The sequence below is a fragment of the Oryx dammah genome, unplaced genomic scaffold (assembly GCF_014754425.2).
Source record: "Oryx dammah isolate SB20612 unplaced genomic scaffold, SCBI_Odam_1.1 HiC_scaffold_27, whole genome shotgun sequence".
Taxonomy (NCBI): domain Eukaryota; kingdom Metazoa; phylum Chordata; class Mammalia; order Artiodactyla; family Bovidae; genus Oryx; species Oryx dammah.
This window is the reverse complement of record NW_024070211.1, coordinates 98,969,980-98,994,507: the sequence shown is the minus strand read 5'-3', so window position 1 is coordinate 98,994,507 and position 24,528 is coordinate 98,969,980. Positions and strand designations below refer to the sequence as shown.

At 34.5% G+C, this 24,528-nt stretch overlaps 1 protein-coding gene across 21 annotated transcripts in view; it reads left to right on the top strand.

Annotated features, from left to right (window-relative positions):
• The window catches only part of BAZ2B (bromodomain adjacent to zinc finger domain 2B), a 323,345-nt gene that overhangs the window by 222,403 nt on the left and 76,414 nt on the right, over positions 1-24,528 (top strand). For 13 of the 21 annotated variants that reach the window (XR_005719073.1, XM_040229153.1, XM_040229156.1 and 10 more), the window contains 6 exons: positions 737-845; positions 1,112-1,213; positions 13,264-13,474; positions 19,460-19,552; positions 19,668-19,729; positions 23,412-23,477. Coding sequence is in view for 20 of the 21 variants with exons in the window: in XM_040229153.1 (XP_040085087.1) it covers positions 737-845; positions 1,112-1,213; positions 13,264-13,474; positions 19,460-19,552; positions 19,668-19,729; positions 23,412-23,477 (643 nt within the window). In the remaining variant the exon portion in view is untranslated. The remainder of the gene's footprint in view (positions 1-736; positions 846-1,111; positions 1,214-13,263; positions 13,475-19,459; positions 19,553-19,667; positions 19,730-23,411; positions 23,478-24,528) is intronic. The other 8 variants (XM_040229158.1, XM_040229165.1, XM_040229170.1 and 5 more) reach the window with 1 other exon arrangement.

Here is a 24,528-nt window from a genome sequence, read left to right as displayed (position 1 = left end):
AATTAAGCCTAACTGCTGGGTTTAGGTACGGTAGAGCTGGGATGGGATCATATGCAGCCAGGTGGGAATGTGATTGACAAAGTTGCAAGAGCAAATCATCTGGTAAAGAGCAGGGACACAGTTAAGAGTGTCAGAAGTTGTTGTGAAGATAGATTTAAAGGATGGTGAAAGCCACTGTGGGTAAAACTGAAAGACTTGAGCAGAGTTTGGCTAAAATGGTTGAATAGTGAAGTGAAGTCGCTCAGTCATGTCCGACTCTTTGCGACCCCATAGACACCAGGCTCTTCCATCCATGGGATTTTCTAGGCAAGAGTACTGGAGTGGGTTGCCATTTCCTTCTCCAGGAGCTGAGAATTTTCACACTGCAAGTTCGTGATCCCCAAAGAGCAGAGAGCCAAGTTTGCTTTATTCTTCTCATTTAAAGCTTTTCAAATATAAATTCAATATACCCTGACACATTACTGAACATGCCCAATTACCCAAAGTCATGCCAGTGTGATTTCTTAAAATTTTGATATTTAATATTTGTAAATTGAGTTTGATTAACTTTAGTTAAATTACTTAGTAAAAAATCTCAATTATTTCAATGTACCTGAATTGTATGACTGGCTATATTTTTCTTTGTATTTTTTGTGTTGTCTAAAGAGCGTGTGTTCTTAAATTGTTTTAATGTTTTTATTTTTAAAAGTATTCTTGAAACTAAGTATGTTATAACCCTCATTTCTATTATGTGTAGCTGGCAGAGAGAGACAAGAATAAGAAACTTTGGAGGGCGCCTTCAAGGAGAAGTAGCATATTATGCTCCATGTGGAAAGAAACTTAGGCAGTACCCTGAAGTAATAAAGGTACATACTTTTCACCAAATAACACAGATTTGGTGCCTATTAAGCTTGCTTATGGGAAAAAAAATACACTCCTTTCTCAAAGTTCTTTAACACAAAATATTCTCTCGTGTGAGACTAATGAATGTGCTTAACCTAAATTGATCTCCTGTTAAATCCATAGCCCTTTAATAGATTATACAAAACCATAGTGTCCTGAAGATAGCTATACATCAAAGCTGGGTTGTAATTATTAAAACCTGAAGTGGAAAAATATGTGATTTTTTCAGTATCTCAGCAGAAATGGAATAATGGATATCTCAAGGGACAATTTCAGCTTCAGTGCAAAAATAAGAGTGGGTGACTTCTATGAAGCCAGAGATGGACCGCAGGTATCCATTTTTTAAAAAGTACAGTCTTTGAACCAAAAAGTAGTAACATAACCTAAATGAAGTAAATTTCACTACACTCTGGAGCATTGCCTTTTGTTAGTTAATTCTTATAGCTATACATATAACTTTGTGGTAGACACTCACAAGGCCTCAATATACTGTGTTTCAGTAGCAAGGAGCTTTGACTTTTTTTTTTTTCAAATTTAAGTAAACTTTTTCCTGTTTGTTAATTCTGTCATTAATTTTGATAGTTTATACAAGTATAAAAGTATCTGCATGTTCATGAGAAATATAGGAAAACATTAGTTCCCTGAAAGGTAAACATTAAAAAAAATTTGAATAGGAAAAAAATTGTTATAAGTCAGTCTAAGAGAGGATAAATATGCCTTAGTTTTGGGGAGGATCTTATCCATTTTATTATGCCATACTACATGATTCACTGTCACAAGTGTGATAAGTTTTTGATAGAGTTAGGGGAATTCCATAATAGTGGATGAATGAAATTTCTCCTTTTTGTAGAAATTGAATTTTTAAAGAATTACACACATTTATGAAAACATCACCACAGCTCTCTTTGAGTTTAAGGATTAAGTACATAACCTCACCAATCACCACAAAGAACTTACCACTAAAACCTCATTTCCTATGTTTCCTTTAATGGTTTGCTTTTATTCCATACTTAGATTCAGCTACATGTGCTTATTTCCTTTATTAGCTCCACTGAAAGAAGTCCTAATTATGGAATGAGGAGATCTAGATTCTTGTTAATCCATGAAATAGTTTTATGATTTCAAACAACAAAATCATGCCCTTTTACTTCAGTTTCTTTATCTGCAGAATAGAGACAATCATAATTATCCTTCTGCCTCATAGGATGATGATGAGGTTAAAATGAAATCATATGGATGAAAATGTTTTAAAGGGTTAAAATGCTCAGCCAACTGAAGTTGGTATTTTCCTTCTTGATTGAACTTTTCTTTTTTCCCATTATAATGCCCAGAAAGGTATTCCTTTAGTGATTAATGTTTTCTATTTTGAATGGGCAAGTTTTTCCATACTATCTTACCCTTTAATTTTACAGTTATAGAAGTAAAAAATTACTTCCTAATTCTTCAAGAGAGTCATTCATTTTGAGAGCTCAAAGATTAAGGGAGTTTTCCAAGATTACACAATCTCAACCAGGTAGAAACCTAGCTGAACTCAAGATTTCTGACAAGTGATCTTTTACATTCATTGTGTAACCTATTTTCCATTGTCATCCATGAGTTTTTAAGAAACAAGTTATGTCCACATCCACTTGTTTCTATATTAGTAAATCTAAAATGCCAAAACAAATTCATCTGAGATTTAACTTGTTTATGGAAATACATTCTAGGATTTTTCTTTTTTCAACTTAAAAATCTGTGTAACTTACCAGATTCTTAGAATTTTAGTGAACTACAGCGTTATTTTATACACTTCATATATAGCAGATCAGTTTTTAAGTCACAAACATTAGAAGGCAATAATGATTTTATTTAAAAATTCCCATTTTTTAGTCTTTTCATTCATGTTAATATAACCTTATCTCATTTAAATATGCCAATGATATCTTTATGTTTTTAAGTTAAATAGAATTTTATTCTAGAGAGGAAAGCTAATTGCTATCCAGTACATAAAGGACTTTAGTTTTGTATCAGTGGTAATTAGATTCAATCTATGAAGCCTCATTAGGCAGGGCAGAATGTTCTTTGACATCCATTCACTTTTTATTAAACGTAATCAGTGTTTTCCAAAGCATATTGTCTTATTGAGAGATCAGTTCCAATCAAGGAAATATGATAAATTATTAGTTCAAGACTATGTTAAGCTGCCAACATTTCAGCAGCCTGCTAAGGGAAAATATTAGCAATTTTGAGAATACCTCTCTCAATGTAAAAAATATAAGTTGATTTTATTTCAGGATACTTTTAGAGAACAACAATTAAAGGTAAGTAATCAAAATAAGTTTACTTCATTAGAGATTCATGTAGTTAAAGAAATACTTTTTTAGTGTATGATCAGTATGTATAAGCATATGGTTAATTAGAAATGTATATAATTGTATAGTAATTTTCTGTGAAAATGAACAAAGATTGCATATCTTTGTTAAAGTATCTTAATGTGTAATAATTTTGATTGGCCTAAATTTTGTAGAAGATATAAAATATAATTTGGGACAAAGACACTGTTTCCAAGTAGTAATGATCTGTATATATTTATAATAGATCAGCCTCTATACAAATTGTATAAATGGTCTGATGGTGTACGTAAATTGAAAAATAAAACTATGCATATTAAAAGACTGAAAGGAAATGTGTCATAGATTTAATAATGGTTATAATGGTTGGTGGTACAGTGGATCTTATTTTTACCTATGTTCTTACATGTTTCACAATTCCTAAAATTTGCTTGTATTGCAACTATAATGTGAAAAATAATTTCCTATTTAAAAATAATTACATCTACCCATATAATCCAAAAAAACTAAACATTCAGTTTTCCAAATACATGGAAATTTTACATAATGATTTTAAATGTAACTGCTACAGTTTTCCAAGCTACATATATTTATTCTGGGTGTTTGATTACAAATGTAATGCTATATTTATACATTGATTAGTATTCTTAATCACTCTCCTAATAAAATGTTTGCATTGGAAAATATATTTCTTCCATCATATTTTTCTGTTACCAAAACCAAAAAGCAACTGCAACAGCAGTTCTATAAGTTCTAATTTTATTCAAGATATTTCAAAAACTTGCAGCAGTGGTACTCTATATTTTACAGATAAAATTTAGGAAATGATAATTTTTGTTAGAAGATAATATCTGCAATAGAGAAGCAGAGTTATTTTATGGTAATTATTTTAACAAAGTATTTCTGAGTTTGAGACAATGATTATACATATATTTATTAACAGCAAACTTTTTTTGAATGTATTGATTCATTGTGTATAGTACAGTAAAATGAGAGATCAGAGTTCATGGGGCTTCCCTGGTGGCTTAGTGGTAAAGAATCTGCCTGCCAATGCAGGAGACACAGGTCCAATCCCTGGGTCAGGAAGATCCCCCGGAGAAGGAAATGGCAACCCACTCCAATATTCTTGCCTGAGAATCCCATGGACAGAGGACCCTGGCAGGATACATTTCATGGGGTTGCAAAAGGGTTGGATATGACTTAGCAACTAAACAACACCATGAGAATTCATATTTATTGAAATTTAGTAAATTCATCCTTAAATGACAACAATCAAATGATTACCTTTTTAAAATTAAAAAGAGAAGCCGTTAATTAAATAAGAAAGGGTTGACACAAGAAATTTGAGTGGGGGAGGGGCTTTAATCTATCCATTATCAGTTTTGTTTATTTCAGTCTACAAATGTGGTGAGAGATATGTAAAACTGGCTACTTGTTAGTATCTACTGATCTTAGATGCCAAATACTTCCTACCAGCTTCTATAAAAGTCGTGATTTTAAAGATGATAGATTTCATGAAATAAAATGAACCATACACTCTTTATAGTCACATGATACACTAGCCTGGCTACTTTCTTTATGAAATTGTTTTAACTATTTTAGCCAGTGAAACTCCTTCAAAAAGGCAATAACGGTAAATATATTTCTTAGAGACTTCTCCATCATATTGTAAAGACTGGTTAAACCGAATGTCTATGATTGTTTTCATTTTATTTTGTTTTTGAGTGTCAGAATAAAAGAAAGTAAGGTTGAGCTAGGCAGATTTGGGTAACATAAAATTGGGTTTCTTTTATTTACCTTAATACGATTGTTAGGTAAAAGGTAAAAAACATTCACATTTTTATTAGACATATATGATGGTTTCAGAATGTTAATGGCAAAGATTATTTTGAAAAATATGATAATCTACATTGCAAAGTATTTTTGTGAATTGTAGAAAACAACATTTAAGCATTAATATAACAATTAAGTTCATTTTTTTCAACCAGGAAGTTCACTAGCAAAGGTCAATGAATGTCTACTGTATTCAGGCCAAAAAAGCAAAGAAAAGAAAATATGCAAAGAAGGATCAAGTTAAAAGTGACTTGGGAAAAAAATGTTGTTTCTATCTTTGAGATGTACTTTTTTAAGATTTTTTTTTTAAATGTCTTACTTACTTGAGAAAAGAAAAATATCAATCATATTGAAAAGAGCCTTTTTCTTATAAATTAATATTTTGGCAGATATTTTCCATAAATGGATTTTCCATAAAGAAAGTATGAACACATATCAGTACAGAAATAAACTTGAAGGCTTTGCTTTCAGGAAAAACTAATGTTCATAGAGAAACTGAAGAATATAAAAGAAATAGAAATTATGATCACTGGTTTAAAGAAGCTTATTGTCTGAGAAAGATAAAACACTAAGCAAAATGCTCTTCAGCTACAGTCAGGGTTTTGTTGATAAGGAATAAGGGGAGACTTCACAGTAAAGTGGGCAACATAGAGCCACTGGCAAGACTGCAATGCTGTTAATTTTTTCAAATAGTTCAGTTCAGTTGCTCAGCCATGTCCGACTCTGCAACCCTGTGGAATGCAGCATGCCAGGCCTCCCTGTCCATCACCAACTCCTAGAGTTTACCTAAACTCATGTCTGTTGAGTGGGTGATGCCATACAACTATCTCATCCTCTGTCATCCCCTTTTCTTCCTGCCTTCAATCTTTCCCAGCATCAGGGTCTTTATATGAGTCAGTTCTTAGCATCAGGTGGCCAAAGTATTGGAGTTTCAGCTTCAACATCAGTCCTTCCAATGAATATTCAGGACTGATTTTCTTTAAAATGCACTGGTTGGATCTCCTTGCAGTCCAAGGGACTCTCAAGAGTCTCCTCCAACACCACACTTCAAAAGCATCAATGCTTTGGTGCTCAGCTTTCTTTATACTCCAGATCTCACATCCATACATGACTACTGGAAAAACCATAGCCTTGGCTAGACTGACCTTTGTTGGCAAAGTAATGTCTCTGCTTTTTTAATATGCTGTCTAGATTGGTCATAACTTTCCTTCCAAGGAGTAAGCATCTTTTAATTTCATGGCTGCAGTCACCATCTGCAGTGACTTTGCAGCCCCAAAAATAAAGTCTTCCTTTGTTTCCCCATCTATTTGCCATGAAGTGATGGGACCAGATGCCATGATGTTAGTTTTCTGAATGTTAAGTTTTAAGCCAAGTTTTTCACTCTCCTGTTTCACTTTTAAGAAAGGCTCTTAAGTTCTTCTTCGCTTTCTGCCATATGGGTGGAGTCATCTGCATGTCTGAGGTTATTGATATTTCTCCCAGCAATCTTGATTCCAGCTTGTGCTTCAAGCACCCTAGTGTTTCTTATGATGTACTCTGCATGTAAGTTAAATGAGCAGGGTGACAATAAACAGCCTTGACGTACTCCTTTCCCAATGTGGAACCAGTCTGTTGTTCCATGTCCAGTTCTAACTGTTGCTTCCTGATCTGCATACAGTTTCTCAAGAGCAGGTCAGGTGGTCTGGTATTCCCATCTCTTTCAGAATTTTCCACAGTTTATTGTGATCCACACAGTCAAAGGCTTTGGGTTAGTCAATGAAGCAGAAATAGATGTTTTTCTGGAACTGTCTTGCTTTTTCAGTGATCAAATGGACGTTGGCAATTTGATCTCTAGTTCCTCTGCCTTTTCTAAATCCACCTTGAACATCTGGAAGTTCACAGTTCACATACTGTTGAAACCTGGCTTGGAGAATTTTGAGCATTATTTTGCTAGCGTATGAGATCAGTGCAATTGTGCGGTAGTTTGAGCATTTTTTGGCATTGCCTTTCTTAGGGATTGGAATGAAAAATGACCCTTTCCAGTCCTGTGGCCACTGCTGAGTTTTCCAAATTTGCTAGCATATTGAGTGTAGCACTTTCACAGCATCATCTTTCAGGATTTGAAATAGCTCAGCTGGAATTCCATCATCTCCACTAGCTTTGTTCGTAGTGATGCTTCTTAAGGCCCACTTGACTTCACATTCCAGGATGTCTGGCTCTAGGTGAGTGATCACACCATTGTGATTATCTGGGTCATGAAGATCTTTTTTACATAGTTCTTCTGTGTATTCATGCAACCTCTTCTTAATATATTCTGCTTCTGTTAGATCCATACCATTTCTGTCCTTTATTGTGCCCATCTTTTTTTTTTAATTTTTATTTTTACTTTATTTTACTTTACAATAACGTATTGGTTTTGCCATACATTGACATGAATCAGCCCTGGGTGTACATGAGTTCCCAATCCTGAACCCCCCTCGCACCTCCCACCCCATATCATCTCTCTGGATCATCCCCGTGCACCAGCCCCAAGCATCCTGTATCCTATATCGAACATAGACTGATGATTCGTTTCTTACCTGATAGTATACATGTTTCAATGCCATTCTCCCAAATCATCCCACCCTCTCCCTCTCCCATAGAGTCTAAAAGTCCATTCTATACATCTGTGTCTCTTTTGCTGTCTCGCATACAGGGTTATCACTACCATCTTTCTAAATTCCATATTTATGTGTTAGTATATTGTATTGGTGTTTTTCTTTCTGGCTTACTTCACTCTGTATAATAGGCTCCAGTTGCATCCACCTCATTAGAACTGATTCAAATGTATTCTTTTTCATGGCTGAGTAATACTCCATTGTGTATATGTACCACAGCTTTCTTATCCATTCATTTGCTGATGGACATCTAGGTTGTTTCCATGTCCTGGCTATTATACAGTGCTGCAATGAACATTGGGGTACATGTGTCCGTTTCAGTTCTGGTTTCCTCAGTGTATATGCTCAGCAGTGGGATTGCTGGGTCATAAGGCAGTTCTATTTCCAGTTTTTTAAGGAATCTCCACACTGTTCTCCATAGTGGCTGTACTAGTTTGCATTCCCACCAACAGTGTAAGAGGGTTCCCTTTTCTTCACACCCTCTCCAGCATTTATTGCTTGTAGACTTTTGGATCACTGCCATTCTGACTGGTATGAAATGATATCTTTGCATGAAATGTCCCCTTGGTATCTCTAATTTTCTTGAAGAGATCTCTAGTCTTTCCCATTCTATTGTTTTCATCTATTTCTTTGTACTAATCACTGATAAAGGCTTTCTTATCTCTCCTTGATATTCTTTGGAACTCTACATTCAAACTGGTATATCTTTCCTTTTCTCCTTCATCTTTAGCTTCTCTTCTTTTCTCAGCTATTTGTAAGGCCTCCTCAGACATCCATTTTGCCTTTTTGCATTTCTTTTTCTCAGGGATGGTTTTGATCCCTGCCTCCTGTACAGTGTCACAGACCTCTGTCCATAGTTCTTCAGGCACTCTGTCTATCAGATCTAATGTTTTGAATCTATTTGTCATTTCCAGTGGATATCATAGGAATTTAAATCATACCTGAATGGTCTAGTGGTTTTCCCTATTTTCTTCAATTTAAGTCTGAATTTGGCAATAAGGAGTTCATGGTCTGAGCCACAGTCAGCCCCCAGTCTTGTTTTTGCTGACTGTATAGGTCTTCTCCATCTTTGGCTGCAAAGAATGTAATTAGTCTGAATTCGGTATTGACCATCTGGTGATGTCCATGTGTAGAGTCTTCTCTTGTGTAGTTGGAAGAGGGTGTTTGCTATGACCAGTGCGTTCTGTTGGCAAAACTCTATTAGCCTTTGCCCTACTTCATTCTGTACTCCAAGGCCAAATTTGCCTGTTACTGCAGGTGTTTCTTGACTACGTACTTTGTCATTCCAGTCCCCTATAATGAAAAGGACATCTTTTGGGGGTGTTAATTCTAGAAGGTCTTATTGATCTTCAAGAACTTTTAACCTTCAGCTTCTTTAGCATTACTGATCGGGGCATAGACTTGGATTACCGTGATATTGAATGATTTGCCTTGGAAACGAACAGAGATCCTGTCGTTTTTGAGATTGCATCCACATACTGCGTTTTGGACTCTTGTTGACTATGAGGGCTACTCCATTTCTTCTAAGGGATAGCTTTAAGTAGGTAGATATCTACAGTAGTAGATATAATGTTCATCTGAGTTAAATTCACCCATTCCAGTCCATTTTAGCTCACTGATTCCTAAAATGTCGACGTTCACTCTTGCCATCTCCTGTTTGACCACTTCCAATTTACCTTGATTCATAGACCTGACCCTCCAGGTTCCTGTGCAGTATTGTTCTTTACAGCATCAGACTTTACTTCCATCACCAGTCACATCCACAACTGGGTGTTGTTTTTGCTTTGGCTCCGTCTCTTCATTCTTTCTGAAGTTAGTTCTGCACTGATCTCCAGTAGCATATTGGGCATCTACCGACCTGGGGAGTTGATCTTTCAGTGTCATATTTTTTTGCCTTTTCATGCTGTTCATGAGGTTCTCAAGGCAAGAATACTGAAGTGGTTTGCCCTTCCCTTCTCCAATGGACCACATTTTGTCAGAACTCTCCACCATGACCTGTCTGTCTTGGGTGTCCCTACTCGGAACAGCTCATAGTTTGATTGAGTTAGACAAGGCTGTGGTCCATGTGATCAGATTGGTTAGTTTTCTGAGATTGCAGTTTTCAGTCTATCTGCCCTCTGATGGAGAAGGATAAGAGGCTTATGGAAGTTTCCTGATGGGAGAGACTGACTAAGGGGGAAACTGGGTCTTGTTCTGATGGGTGGGGCCATGCTCAGTAAATCTTTAATCCAGTTTTCTTGTGATGAGCAGGGCTGTATTCCCCCTGTTATTTATCTTGGGCCAGACCATGGCAGAGGTAATGAAGATAGCGGTGACCTCCTTCAAAAGGTCCCATGCATCCACTGCTCACTCAGTTCTCCCAACCCTGCAGCAGGCCACCTCCGACACACTTATTTTTCAAATAAGAACAAAAGATTGCTAGTCAACAACCAGGATTCTAATTCAATTCTGCTGTTAACTGTCACACCTAGTGCAACATAGCTGTGGGCATATATGGATACTGAGAACATGAGAGATCAGTACCAAAAAACTAAAAGTCTGGAAATTTATGTCACTAATCTACCAGGTAGGATTTTTGATGGCTAGGCAAGGGCCTATACTAGAAAGCCAACTGTATGAATCCAAGTGTAGAAAGATATTTGATAGTCCTAAGTCTTTGAGGGTAACATACTATGAGTAACTGGAAAGCATCCTGAGCATTGTGGAAACAATTGTATCAAACCATGTCTTTCTCAGCTGATTTTAGTTGGTGACACTCATCTCCAGGCATAGATAACTGTTCTTACTCTTTAACATCTTTCAAGTGCTATTCAGTATATGATATTAATAAACTTTGTTATTAAGATTAAGAATCCCTATACTGTAAAGTTTATGGTATATAATGCTCTGATATCATAAGTAACTACAAATAGACATAATGCTAAACTGTGAACTAGTTGTAAGGAAATCCAACAAAATTCTTATTTTGCCTCATGAAAATAACTTTTATGTTATTAAACTAAGATAAAAAAGTAATAACTTTCTTTCGTTGAGTAAGTTTTGGCTACTCAGTGAATTAAACAGTAAGCTTCAGATTCCTAACAATCTAACAATCCTAACAATAACAAATTTCTTATTTTCTTAAATCCAGGAATCAAAAGACATTATATGTGATCCAATATATGCAACTCCCTTAGAAAGCATTTACTTTAGAAATGTCAAGGGCAAAAATGTAAATGACAATGTCACTATATTGTCTGGTAAGCTTGGGCGCCAGCATGTTCTGTTTCTTTTTTGACACTAGGCTGAATAAAACATAAGTGTAAAATTGTACCTGGATAAAAACAGAAAAACAGATCAAACCCTTTAAATCTTGGCTAAAAGTTGATTTTATTATTAATAAGGTACCTTAAAAACTGAATGCAGATTCCTTTACAGCCTCTTTTATTGGTCTTTCTCTTCTACTTCAAGTGTCACAAATGTCACTTTTATATTTTTGAATTTATGTGATGCTTACTGCCTTGGTGCCTAAGAGCATAACAGAAAAATGAAAACCTGAACTAATCAAAAGCTTCCCATTGTGGTGAACATAAAAATGGTTTCATGGCTTTCTTCTTAGTGGTTTATGGTATGAAAATGGAGCCAGTACAACTCTTGTTTCTGTTGACTTCATTGAAATCTCAGCAAAAATAAATCTTTATTTTCCTCAGAATTAATTTGTGAAATTATTTTTACCAGGAAATTACTGGAAAGGGTTGGTATAGATATTATTTTATACATGGATTATATTCACTGATTTTTTTTCTGACACAGTTCTGTTTTGCCATAATCTTGGCTATACTTTCATGACTGAATATTGGGTTCAGTCATTTATCAGGTTTAAGAACATCTTTGTAACATCAACTAAAAAAGTACATGTGGTGGTTAAGAACACAAGTTTGAGAGTGAGAGAATTGGGTTCAAATCATAGTTCGGTTCCTTGTTGCCTGTATACCTTAAGAAATTATTCAGTTGGGCTTGAATTCTCTCAGTGGTAAAGTAAATACAATAAAATCCACTGTATTAGATAATACTGTTGTGAAGATTAAGGAACATAATATAATCGAAATGCCTGGAACTAAGCACAGTGCTTGGAATGTGGGATGTAATCATCACCCATTATGGTAGCAGGATAGTATTTATATTTTTTAGTACCTCTCGAGTGAGATATTCTTAGAATCCTTGCTCCGAGTTTAGATATCATGGCATAAAATATAACTCAAGAACTTTTTATTACTTTTGGTTGCAGAATTGCCCACAGTAGTTCAAGCTAAATTCCTGATTTGAGATTCTTCTTAAGAAAAAAGGCACATTTAAAACATTTTCTCAAACTTTACACTAAAAGAGTTATTTCTTTAAAAAGAAATAAGTGAATTATTTTAGGAATATTTTAAAAGGGTGCCTTTCTAATATCTGAACATATTGATTTGGACTGTAAATAAAGTAAAATAGTGTTGTTTTTTTACGAGAAAAGCAGCTCATCACAAACAATAATATATTTGTTTTGATTGACATACAAAGGATAATGAAAACCAGACTCTGATGGTATCTACACACTGCACAGGATTATTCCTATAATACATTAGCATTATGCTGGTAAATGTGTTTCCATCAGCAGGCTTACAGTGGGAAATCTCAAATGTACCATTATCACACTTTGAAACAATAGTTCCTTGATTTCAAATAATAGTCACTGTTCAAATATTAAGTTGCCCTTTAATTGCTATGATTTTCTGAACAGTTTATCTGTTTAAATCAATATCTAGATAAGGTCTACACATTGGGATTTTTTGGTACATCCTTTTTTTTTTTTTTTTTTTACTTCTTGAAATTTATTTGTTGAAGAAATTGCTGAAGTTTGTAGAATTTCCTAGACTGGATTTGCTGTGTAGTTAAACATATACTTCTCACCCTGTTTATCCTGTGAAGTCATTGTAATTAAGTCTAGTATATATTTGATTTCCCTTTGTGAGAGAGCAAGACTAATTTATAGGTGATGAATTGAATCTCCATCAGGAGACTTATGTCTGTCTAGCTGTCTCTTTGGTTGTTGGCAACCATTCAAGTTCAATACTTTGATTTATTCATCAAGTATTGAAAAATTCTGATATGTTAACTATTAGATTCCTTCTTGGATGTATTAACTGTATTGTTTCTATAAAGAGAGCTTTCATCTGTTATTTGGATAGCTTAATGTTTGGTTTAGCTGATAGTCCATGAGAAAAATCCATAGAGGTATCATCACACAACTAATATTTTTAAATATCTGCCAACTTTATGGTCATTATAGTTAAGAAATGGTGATTTTAAATATTTATATGTTTATACATATATATAGAAATCCCTGTATTTAAAGTTGAATTTATTACGAATATAAAAAATGTGCCAAGTCCATGAATAATTCTAAACATAAATTTATTTTAAAAAGTAAAATCCCTAAAGGTTGTAATAGCTCAATAAATTTCAAAATATCTGTGAATTTTCCTAGAATTATTTTTGACATGTTAGCCACTTGTGTTTATTTTGCTTATAATATATTATTTCTATAAAATGTTAATTAAAAGGGAATGCAGTGGTGTCTTTTGAAAGAAGAGGATGTCATTCCCCGTATCAGGGCAATGGAAGGTCGTAGAGGAAGACCACCAAATCCAGATAGACAGCGAGCAAGAGAGGAATCCAGGATGAGACGTCGGAAAGGTCGGCCTCCAAATGTTGGCAGCACTGAATTTCTAGATAACACAGATGCCAAATTGCTAAGAAAACTGCAAGCTCAGGGTAAGAAACATAATGTATTTGACATTGTAATAATCACATTAAAAAGTATAAATATTTCTTATATTTTTAACTTATGGATGATTGACACTGCTCTCAGTTTCTGAAAAGAAGATATTTGTGTTAGAATAAAACTGAGAAAATAAGAAGTCCCACTGGTAACTGGAGTTCTTTGATTAGGTAAGCTCCTTTGAAGAGCCATACTCATAAACACAATCAGTGTACTCTGTGTGTTTAGAATTACAAAGGTGGGTGATAAGCTTTTAAGTGCTGTGTGCTTAGTCGCCCAGTCATGTCCGACTCTGCGATCCCATGGACTGTAGGCTCCTCTGTCCATGGGGATTCTCCAGGCAAGAATACTGGAGTGGGTAGCCTACCCTTCTCCAGGTGATCTTCTGATCCAGGGATCCCACTCGGATCTCCTGCATTGCTAGAGGATTCTTTCCCAGCTGAGCTACCTGGGAAGCCCAAGCTTTTAAGGCTTGCACTGGAAAGGAATCTACCAGCAGTTGGCACATGCCTTAAGGTTGTGCCAACCTTCTGGAAATTCTCATTTTATCAGCCCCAATTCCTTGAGGTGGTACAAGGGAATAACTCCAAGATATGTGGATCTGTGGAGCAAAGTTTCCGTCAGAGGACTCCAATTACTGGTATGTAACCCCAGTCTTTGGGTTCTTCTGTAGTGTGCACATATTACATACATTTTCAAAATGCCCAAGTAGTAGTTTTACTTCAAAAATATTTATTTTAAGACCACCAGAAAGTATCACTATCAAGCACAAAGTACTCATGATAACCTCAAATGTACTTATGAGTCAAAATTGTACATAAATTATTAACATTAAGTTCCCAGGCTATGTCTGACACAGAAAAAGCTGACTAAAAGAAAATTGTCCTGCTATGAGTTTAAGTTACTAGTTACAACTGGGAAGCCTCTTCTTGTGAAGATTATCTGAATATACATCAGAATACATGTTGGTGTCTTATATTCACAAGCATATATATACACATGTCAACGTAAAATAAAGGTTCAGTAATAAGAACTGACTTAAAAGACATGCAGGATTTTATTTCTTATGGGTTTTCTCCGGGGAAAAAGCATGACATTTGTTTATTGTAAACAGCACAATAATATTGACTTCTTTGTAGCTCTTTTGTTTTTATTACAAAATAAATGTCTGTGACAAAAACTCATAAAACAGAATGGCTTCTATAAAAAATATTAATGAGTGGAATCATTATTAACAATTATTTCGCTAGTCTATCCAGCAATATGTACATACACTCCTACACACACATGTCTTCAAATACTAATATGTACATACACTCCTACACACACATGTCTTCAAATACGCATATATGTACATATGCATATAAAATATATTGTTTTACATATATTGGTCTTCTCCAGTGGTGTGGCAGTAAAGAATCCACCTGTACTGCAAGAGATGCAGGTTCAATCCCAGGGAAGATCCCCTGGAGAAGGAAATGGCAACCCACTCCAGTATTCTTGCCTCAGAAATCACGTGGACAGAGGAGCCTGGTGGGCTACAGTCCATGGGGTTACCAAGAGTCAGACATGATTTATTGACTAAACAACAACAATTACATATATATCCTTTTTGATGTCTAAGATAAATGGCTTATAGTGTATATACTATTCATCTTGTCTTTTTTCCAGTTAATTTATCTTGAACATCTTTCTGTATCAGCACTTAAAAATCAACCATATTCTTTTAACGGCTGAATAGTAAGTGATACTATGTATGATTCTACCATACTTCATTTAAGTAGTCTTCTTCTGAGGACTGTTGTAGCTCTTTTCTGACCTTTGCTATCACAAACAATGCTGTAGTAAGAACATATTACACGTATCTTCCTATCCTTCTAAAGGTGTGCCTATGTATAGTGTAAAATTCTAGAGATAAAATCTCTGAATCAAAACATATATTCATTTTCACTTTGGGTAAATAGACAAATATTATCTCCAAAAGATTGCACTAATTCATGCTTCCGCCAATAGCATGTAAGTTAACTGCCTGGTATTTAATGTGGTATAAGTTTTTATCTGCCATAGTATGTTCGTTAAATATTTTTCATGTTACTCTGCTTGGTTCCTTTTAAGACTTATCTCCCCTGAAAAATTGCTAGTGAAGGTTAAAAGGGAAGTTAATATGCTAACTGATAGAGCCATACATGATGGGTTTTTAAAATTAGTGTTGTCAGTAAACCACTGTCTTTTATGTGTAACACTGGGGAATGTGTATTGTTTTTCGTGTGTAAAATAAGAAAGCTTGAAATTAACTAATATCCAAAGTATGGGCTCTTCATGCATGTTTTGCATATCTTATACAAGTAGCATTAATACTTAGTATCCAAAATGGCAACTTTATATTTGTAAAACTAACTAAATTTTTTCAAATTGGAAGTTAATCATTTAGCTTTTACTCAGATGTTTTTTCTCCCTCAGTATTTCAAATTGGTTTATATTCTATTGCAGTTTTTCCCTTGTTGTATTATGTTGCATTTTGCAAATTCTTTTATATTTGACCTTATTGTGTACATATGTTCTTTCTTGCATGTGTATAAATGTTAAATATTTAGCAGTAAATAAATAATTATTAATATATACAAGTAAATGTGGTATAATATGCATGCTTTTTCCTTGGGAAGAAAGGAAAATAGCAAATAATCTCTATCTCCCTTTTATTTCTAAAAGGTTTCTACATCAACAATTTGAGGGGGTTACCTGAAGGGATTCTGTAAGATTCTGTTTCATACAAGGATTCAACTAGGCTAAACAACTGGACTTAATTTGAAGAAAGATTCAAAACAGTAAAAAAAGTGCAAACTTTGTACTTTTAACCATTGTGAAATGAGAGGTCTTCTAATTTCTCAGAGAATACATATGGGAATCTGACAAAATCTGAATATATAAAAAAAAACTTTCAACCTGTCTAAATAAACCTGCTTCTTAATTGGTCAATACCATTCATATCTCAAATTTTCTAAGATATCTAGTAACATCTGTCCATTTCATACATTATGGAATCCAAGATGCCCTAATCTATACAAAGTCCCGTTATTTCAGATGTTCCACTAAGAAAGCAAAATGCTGCCAATTTTTAGACACATTGTGATTTTAGACATGTTTAAAAATGTATCTTAGAATCAAAGACATGTGGTATATGTAGAATAGCCCTAATTCAAAGTGAAAATAAACTTTATTTCAAAATAAATTCTTTATTTGAAATTTACAAATTCTTCATCCATGAAAGATATTTTTCAAATTAATATTTCAAGTGTTCATTACAATAGATAATATATTCAACAACCATAAACCAAATAAATAAGAAGATATTGGAAGCTGTTTATTCCACAGAGCCTGAGTGAATTTTCTAGGTCTCTAACTCATTCTCCTTCCCCCATAGTGTCCCTAATTAACTTCTTTTTTCTTTTTTTTTTGTATTCTTTTTTTCATATTTTCTCTAACTGTTCATAATATAAAAGTTAAGCTGCATAAATTTTAAATGATTAATCCAAATTGTATCTTCCTTGCTAAAATGAAAAAAATATCAGTTGAGCTTTCTAGTTTTTAAAAATTACAGTGAACGTGTGTGGAGTTTGAAATTGAATGATACGTTCATATACAAAAATACACCTCTATATGTGATAAAATTTTCCTTATTATAAGCCAAACTGCTATTAGAGAGAGCATCAGTTTAGCTGGGAACAAAGCATCGTATTATGCCACATTTTCTAGAAAATACATTTTTTTAACCACTTGGCTTCCCTGGAGGCTTAGATGGTAAAGAGTCCACCTGCAATACAGGAGACCCAAGTAAAATCCCTGGATTGGGAAGATCCCCTGGAGAAGGAAATGGCAACCCACTCCATATTCTTGCCTGGAAAATCCCCTGGATGGAGAAGTCTGGCAGGCTACAGTCCATGGGCATAGAGTAGGACACAACTGAGCGACTAATATGCTTTGCAACACGCCTTTACATTTTATGGCAGATTTTGGTCTTTATCGCGGAGTTTAGTGAAAACTTTTAATTCTTAAATGTTAAAAAAAATGTTTATCTGGATCTATCCTAGATGAAAGCGGTGTCCTTCATATGCATTATTATCAGAGTTTGCTAATTCTGTAGCACAGTTTATACGTACCGATTTCCAAGAGTATTTCATGAACAGGAGACTCCTTTTTATGTGGCTCAGAAATTTTTGATGATGCTCAAAACTACTTAATATTAAAACTTATTCAAAGGTTGGAGGTATATGCTAGCATCAGCTTCTATCCTTCAAGTCTCCTGGATAAAATCAAACCCTCTTATATCTTGCCTCCTTTTTTAAGTGTTAATGATAGATAATCAGCCATAGTAAGCAACTTCATTTTAGCTGTTATAAGGACATAGAGTTATATTTCTTTCAAAAATCTCAAGATACTCAAATTTCTTTAAAGGCTTTAGAAGTAGTAACATACTTCTAAACTTTAGAAGTAGTAACATGGACTATGAAGTCAGAAAGGCCAGGGTATGTATCTTAACTCTGCTCTGTAACTTCTGTGACCCTTAGTTTTATTTTATAAACTGGACATAATGTTGACTGTCTCATAGTGTTGTTTTGAAGATTAAACAAAATCATGTAAATTTAACAATAGTTCAATAAATGGTAGAAGTTATTAGTAGAGCTCAAGTAATTCAGATGGTACCTGATTATATTCATTATTGGTAAATATAATATATAAGTTTCTTAAAAGTAATATATATATAATATATATAATATAATATAATATATAAGTTTCTTAAAATTAACCATCTGCAAAAGGTTGAAAACAATGTCTAATGTAAAGTGGTATTTTCTAAAATGATTTTATGAAAGATATTATGATGTACCACTTTTATAATTAGAAATATTCTGATCAAGTTTGCCAGCAGAATAAAGCATGACATTACATACCATCTGTATCAGTTACCTCTTGCAACAGTAATGCTGGGAAAGAACCATTGACAAAACCTCAGTGGCATACAACACTAAGTGTTAATTGTTTGTGCAGATGGAATCAGCTGGTGTTACATTAGACAGTTAGACATCTCTGCTGATCCTGACTGGACTTTTTAAAATTTGTGGAATGAATTAGCTCCCAATCTCCAGCAGCCTAGTCTGAATATGACCTCACAATAAAGGGCAAGGCATAGGAGTAATGGTATAAAGAGTTAAAGTATACTTTCAGACTTATGCTTGCATCACATTGCTAACATTTTATTGGCCCAAGCAGATCACATGGCTGAACTCAAAATCAAGGGCCAAGACAATATGTTCCTCACACGTCTTGATGAGTGGAACCCAAAGCCACATTGCAAATGGCACAGACAGAGGAAGAGATGAAGAATTGGGACCATTAATTATGTAACTCTATCCCAGTTTCATACATTTGTCCTTAAAAAGTATGAGAACTAGGTTGTCCTGAGAAATCAACATTCTCTTTTTTTATTTTAGGAGGGAGGATCTTTTTCCTTCACAAGTGAAAGTATCAATAGATTCAGAAGCTTTGCCATTTATATTGCTAATTGAAATGCTTAGTTTGGGAGACTTTAGTCTATATTGGATTCTTTTTCTATATATTATTTTTAAGATTGAAGCTAAATCACTTTTTTACATATTAGCAGCTACTTTCCTACTCAGTGATGATTACATGAAATGTGAAAAAAAATGTTTCTATATTAGCCTTTGTTATGAGAATTAAGAGAAGCATCATTCTTAATCTATATGTAGGCTCATATTTGATGAAAAATTAGCACTTTCTAGGGGAAATGAAGATGACATTTCCTGCCATTTTCCTACTGAGTATCTAATGTTACGTTTGGCAGTTTTCCTAAAAATCATGTCCTTCATGATGATACCAGTTTCCCAGTTACTGTTTTTAGGAGAGCAGTTATGTTGTTATTAAGTTGTTAATAACATTGCTTAAAATTTTGTGTTTTTCAGAAATAGCCAGGCAAGCAGCACAAATAAAGCTTTTGAGAAAACTGCAAAAGCAGGAACAGGCTCGGGTTGCCAAAGAAGCTAAAAAACAACAAGGTTCGTGATTTAAATGGTAGCATCAACTTGAAGAGTGAGTATTGGGTAACTCACAAGAGGCATCTCTTCTTTGTTCCTTTTCTGATGATATCTGTGCTTTGATTTTTCATCATAGCAATAATTGCTGCTGAGGAGAAGCGAAAGCAAAAAGAACAGATAAAGATTATGAAACAACAGGTATGTTTATTGATTGGAACTGATTTTTAAAACACAGGCATTGTCTTGCAGTCTATATGTATATTTCTGTATGTGTATTGGACTTTCCAGGTGGCTCACTGGTAAAGAATTCACCTGCCGATGCAGGAGACACAAGTTTGATCCCTGAGTTGGGAAGATCCCCTGGAGAAGGAAACGGCATTATTTCCATTATTCTTGCTTGGAAAATCCCATGGACAGAGAAGCCTGGTGGGCTACAGTCTATGGGGTCACAAATAAGTCACACATAATTTAACAACTAAACAACAACAAATATGTACATTAGTTTCATTTTGATTTCTGAAATAACTATATTTCACACTAATATTATATATCTGTATTAGAAAGTTCTCTTTCATGAATTAAAATTCACTTCATTTTAAAACTAAGTCTTCTACATTGATTCAGTTCAGTTCAGTTCAGTCACTCAGTCGTGTCCGACTCTTTGCGACCCCATGAATCGCAGCACACCAGGCCTCCCTGTCCATCACCAACTCCCGGAGTTCACTCAGACTCACGTCCATCGAGTCAGTGATGCCATCCAGCCATCTCATCCTCTGTCGTCCCCTTCTCCTCCTGCCCGCAATCCCTCCCAGCATCAGGGTCTTTACCAATGAGTCAATTCTTCACATGAGGTGGCCAAAGTATTGGAGTTTCAGCTTCAGCATTAGTGATTGGTGCATAGACTTGGATTACTGTGATGTTAAATGGTTTGCCTTAGAAATGAACAGATCATTCTGTCAGTTTTTAGCTTGCACCCAAGTACTGCATTTCAGACTTTTTTGTTGGTATGAGGACTACTACATTTCTTCTAAGGGATTCTTGCTCCAGTAGTAGATATAATGGTCATCTCAATTAAATTTGCCCATTCCAGTCCATTTTAGTTCGTTGATTCCTAAAATGTCGATGTTCACTCTTACCATCTCCTGTTTGACCACTTCCTTTACCCTGATTGATGGATCTAGTATTCCAGGTTCCTATGCAGTATTGTTCTTTACTATTTTATAGCTTATCCTATTTCCTGATGGCTAGAGATCCTTCAACTCTTATCAGCAGTTTAAATTCAGCTTTGCGATCCTAAACTCTTAAGGTGGCTACGACCTAAATATACATAGTTTTTAACTTCTCATCAAAGAAGCATCGTAGTTCCAATGTCCCAACAATGTTAATATCAATGAGTTTTCATCACGATATTTACTTGAGGGTACTTTCAGAATGCCATCTAACTTATTCCTCATTGCCGGCAAAGTTAATCAAAGTAGCACTTAGGTCTACTAACATAGTCGATTACATAATGTCTATTTTAAAGTCAGCATTAGTTCTAGAATAAAATAGTAGCATGTGCTTCTGGATCATTTATTCTACCTAGTAAGCCAATATCACCAGATAGTTTTCAAGGAAATATTCTGGAAGCTTGCAAAAGTATTATGAAATAGAAGGAACAAAGGCATTGGAATATAAAATACAGAGCTCTGTAGTTTCCTTTTGATTTAAATATTTACTTTCTATGAACTTTAGTTTTCTTTTAGTAAAATTTTATTTATTAGAATTTTTTTTTTAGCCACACCATGTGGCATGCAGGATCTTAGTTCCCCAACTAGGGATCAAACTCATGCACCCTGCACTGGGAGCACAGACTCTTTCCTGGACTGCCAGGGAAGTCCCTAGTTTTCTGTTATGTAAAAAGAAGAAAAGTTCAACTCTTTTTATGATAAAAAAAGGTATTTTATGTAAAGAGCTCAGTTCAGGTATTGGATACCCAATATTATAAGGTAAACCTATATTAAAGAAATTTATAAAAAATGTTTATCTCTGCTAATGCTAATGACACCACTACCAAATATACATACACACACACATATATATATATATTACATAAATATGTCATATATGTGCATGATATATATATATCTCAATTTCAGGATAAAGCTTTAGACTGTACATAAGATAAGAATTTTAAAAAGATGAAGATTTCACACCTATCTATGTATGTAAGAGAATAGTGAATGAGTTTTGCTGACTTGGGAACATACCACATTATAGGATTGACAAAAGTGGAAAAATTAAATAAAGAGCATGCTTTATTTAGGTCTCATGTTCCAATCTAAATAAATACTTCAGATATGGATCAAGTACAGCTTTCTCTTGGAAATGAAACAAAAGATATATTAGGGCTTTTATTTTTTGCAAGCTACATTTAGTATTCAAAACTAAGATAGGGTCAGTTCAGTTCAGTCACTCAGTTATGTCCAACTCTTTGCGAACCCATGAATCGCAGCACACCAAGCCTCCCAGTCCATCATCAATTCCTGGAGTTCACTCAAACTCATGTCCATCGAGTTGGTGATGCCATCCAGCCATCTCATCCTCTGTCGTCCCCTTCTCCTCCTGCCCCCAATCCCTCCCAGCATCAGAGTCTTTTCCAATGAGTCAACTCTTCGCATGAGGTGGCCAGAGTATTGGAGTTTCAGCTTTAGCATCAGTCCTTCCAATGAAGGATAGGGTCACCAATAGCAAAATTATAGAATGTGAACAGTCTTCTAAAATCAGAACAGTAATTCCAGAAATCTCATTACCCTGCAATAGACTCCTGTAGGGGATTGGTAACATCAGTGTGCAGAAAAAAAAAAGAAATGCTTAAAAACACATTGACATGTAGCTTGAAAAGATACAACTAGCACCTGGAAATTGAAGCAGGTAATATAATTTTTCATCAGTATAAGATGTGTTGGCTGTGGAAATAGTACAACAAATGCAATTTGCTAGTAGGAAAATTTGGGTGTTTGGGGGAAACTGTGTATTATTATCATGAATGCGAATTTGGGACTTTCAAAGGGGGTTATGAACATGAAATTGTTAACACTGTGCTTATAGCGTATAAGATAATGTTTAAATCAAAATGTAAAGTTTTATCAAACTTTAGGTGGTCCTAAATTCAAAAATAATAACTAATACATTAAATTAAGAGAATGTGAACAACAATTTTGTCATGTGAATAATTTTCTACAATGTTGCATTATAATTAATCCTTTTAAAATTATATTACAGATTATTTCTGAATCTGTCTTATTGTAGTAGTTAAAATCAGTATATCAATAATGTTATGTTATTCACCACCTGAAGTAAGAAATTATAGTATGGAAATTGTTAATAATAATCTATTATAGTTGTGTGGCACTACACACTTTTTTAAGCATTTTCAATTTATTCATGTCATAGAAAGGACAAGTACCTCTCCCTGGTTTATGCAAGAGTAGTTATTCTGTGCTCTAGATTATCCAGTGAATGACAGTAACTCCAGATTAGCCTTATGTTTCTCATAACTGTTTCTCTCTTATTCTGTCCTATATTTATTTCAAAATAGTTATAATTGCAAATATTTATAAAAATCCACAGGCTAAATGAGTTTAATCATATTGGTTTACCTGGTTTCTGTATACTTATGTAACATTTGTATTTTACAAATGGTTTTAAGAAACTTGATAAAATCACATTAATTTGACATGAACATACATATATGATATTAAACTAAACAGTTAAATTTTATATCCTCTATGGGAAACTTTAGTAATTCTGTACTAATATCTTAAATTATTTGATTCTACTTAAATACTTTCCACCTGGATATTTAGTTATCTTAAATTGTTATAATTTTTTTCTACAGGAAAAAATTAAGAGAATACAACAAATCAGAATGGAAAAAGAGCTTCGAGCCCAGCAAATTCTAGAGGTAGAATTCTTAAATGTGATATGATTAAAGTAAATATAGTCACATATTTTAAAGTCTGCAAAATTGAAAATCTTACCTGTGTAGTCTCTCACTCTTACAGTATGGCCATCAGAAATTCTTTTCAAGCATAATGCATAGAGTAAGACCTTATTTAGCAAACTCATCTTATCCTAATAACCCGGGAAATAAGACAAAAGGAAAAACTGCTGAACAACCAGTGTAGGTGTCATACAGTTCATGGCTCAAAGTCGTGTTATTTACTTCTAGAAAAATCATTAGGACTAATAGATATTTACTTTTAATTTAGAAATAAAACATTGCAAAAGTAAATTTTAAATGTAGGAACAGTTTAACCAGCTGTTTTTTCTGGTTTCTAATATGCCTTGCTTCCCTGGAAGCTGATAGAATAGGACTAGAGGACATATATTGGAATCAGTAAGGTAATAGCCACAAGATAGCAGGGAAAAATACAGAAAAACTCCAGCCAGCAGTTATAGGAATTCAAAAGCCTAACAAGATTGTCTGTAATCCTTTAGTTGACTAGCAGTTTTCAACACCTTATTATTGGTAACTGAAAGGCATTACTCTATTGAACTGTACAGTATAATAACTGATATTCAGAATAATTGCCCCAAATCATCAAGAAAAAGCCAAATTATAGTTAGTACGCTGCTGCTGCTGCTGCTAAGTCACTTCAGTCATGTCCGACTCTGTGTGACCCCATAGACGGCAGCCCACCAGGCTCTCCCGTACCTGGATTCTCCAGGCAAGAACACTGGAGTGGGTTGCCATTTCCTTCTCCAATACATGAAAGTGAAAAGTGAAAGTGAAGTCGTTCAGTCGTGTCCGACTCTTAGCGACCCCATGGACTGCAGCCCACCAGGCTCCTCCATCCATGGGATTTTCCAGGCCAGAGTACTGGAGTGGGGTGCCATTGCCTTCTCCTACTGTGTCTAAATAGTATATATCTCAAAAAAAAATAAATAAATAAATAGTATATATCTCAAAATTATTTCCATCCAAAATTGTGAAAGTAAACATTCAGTGTTTA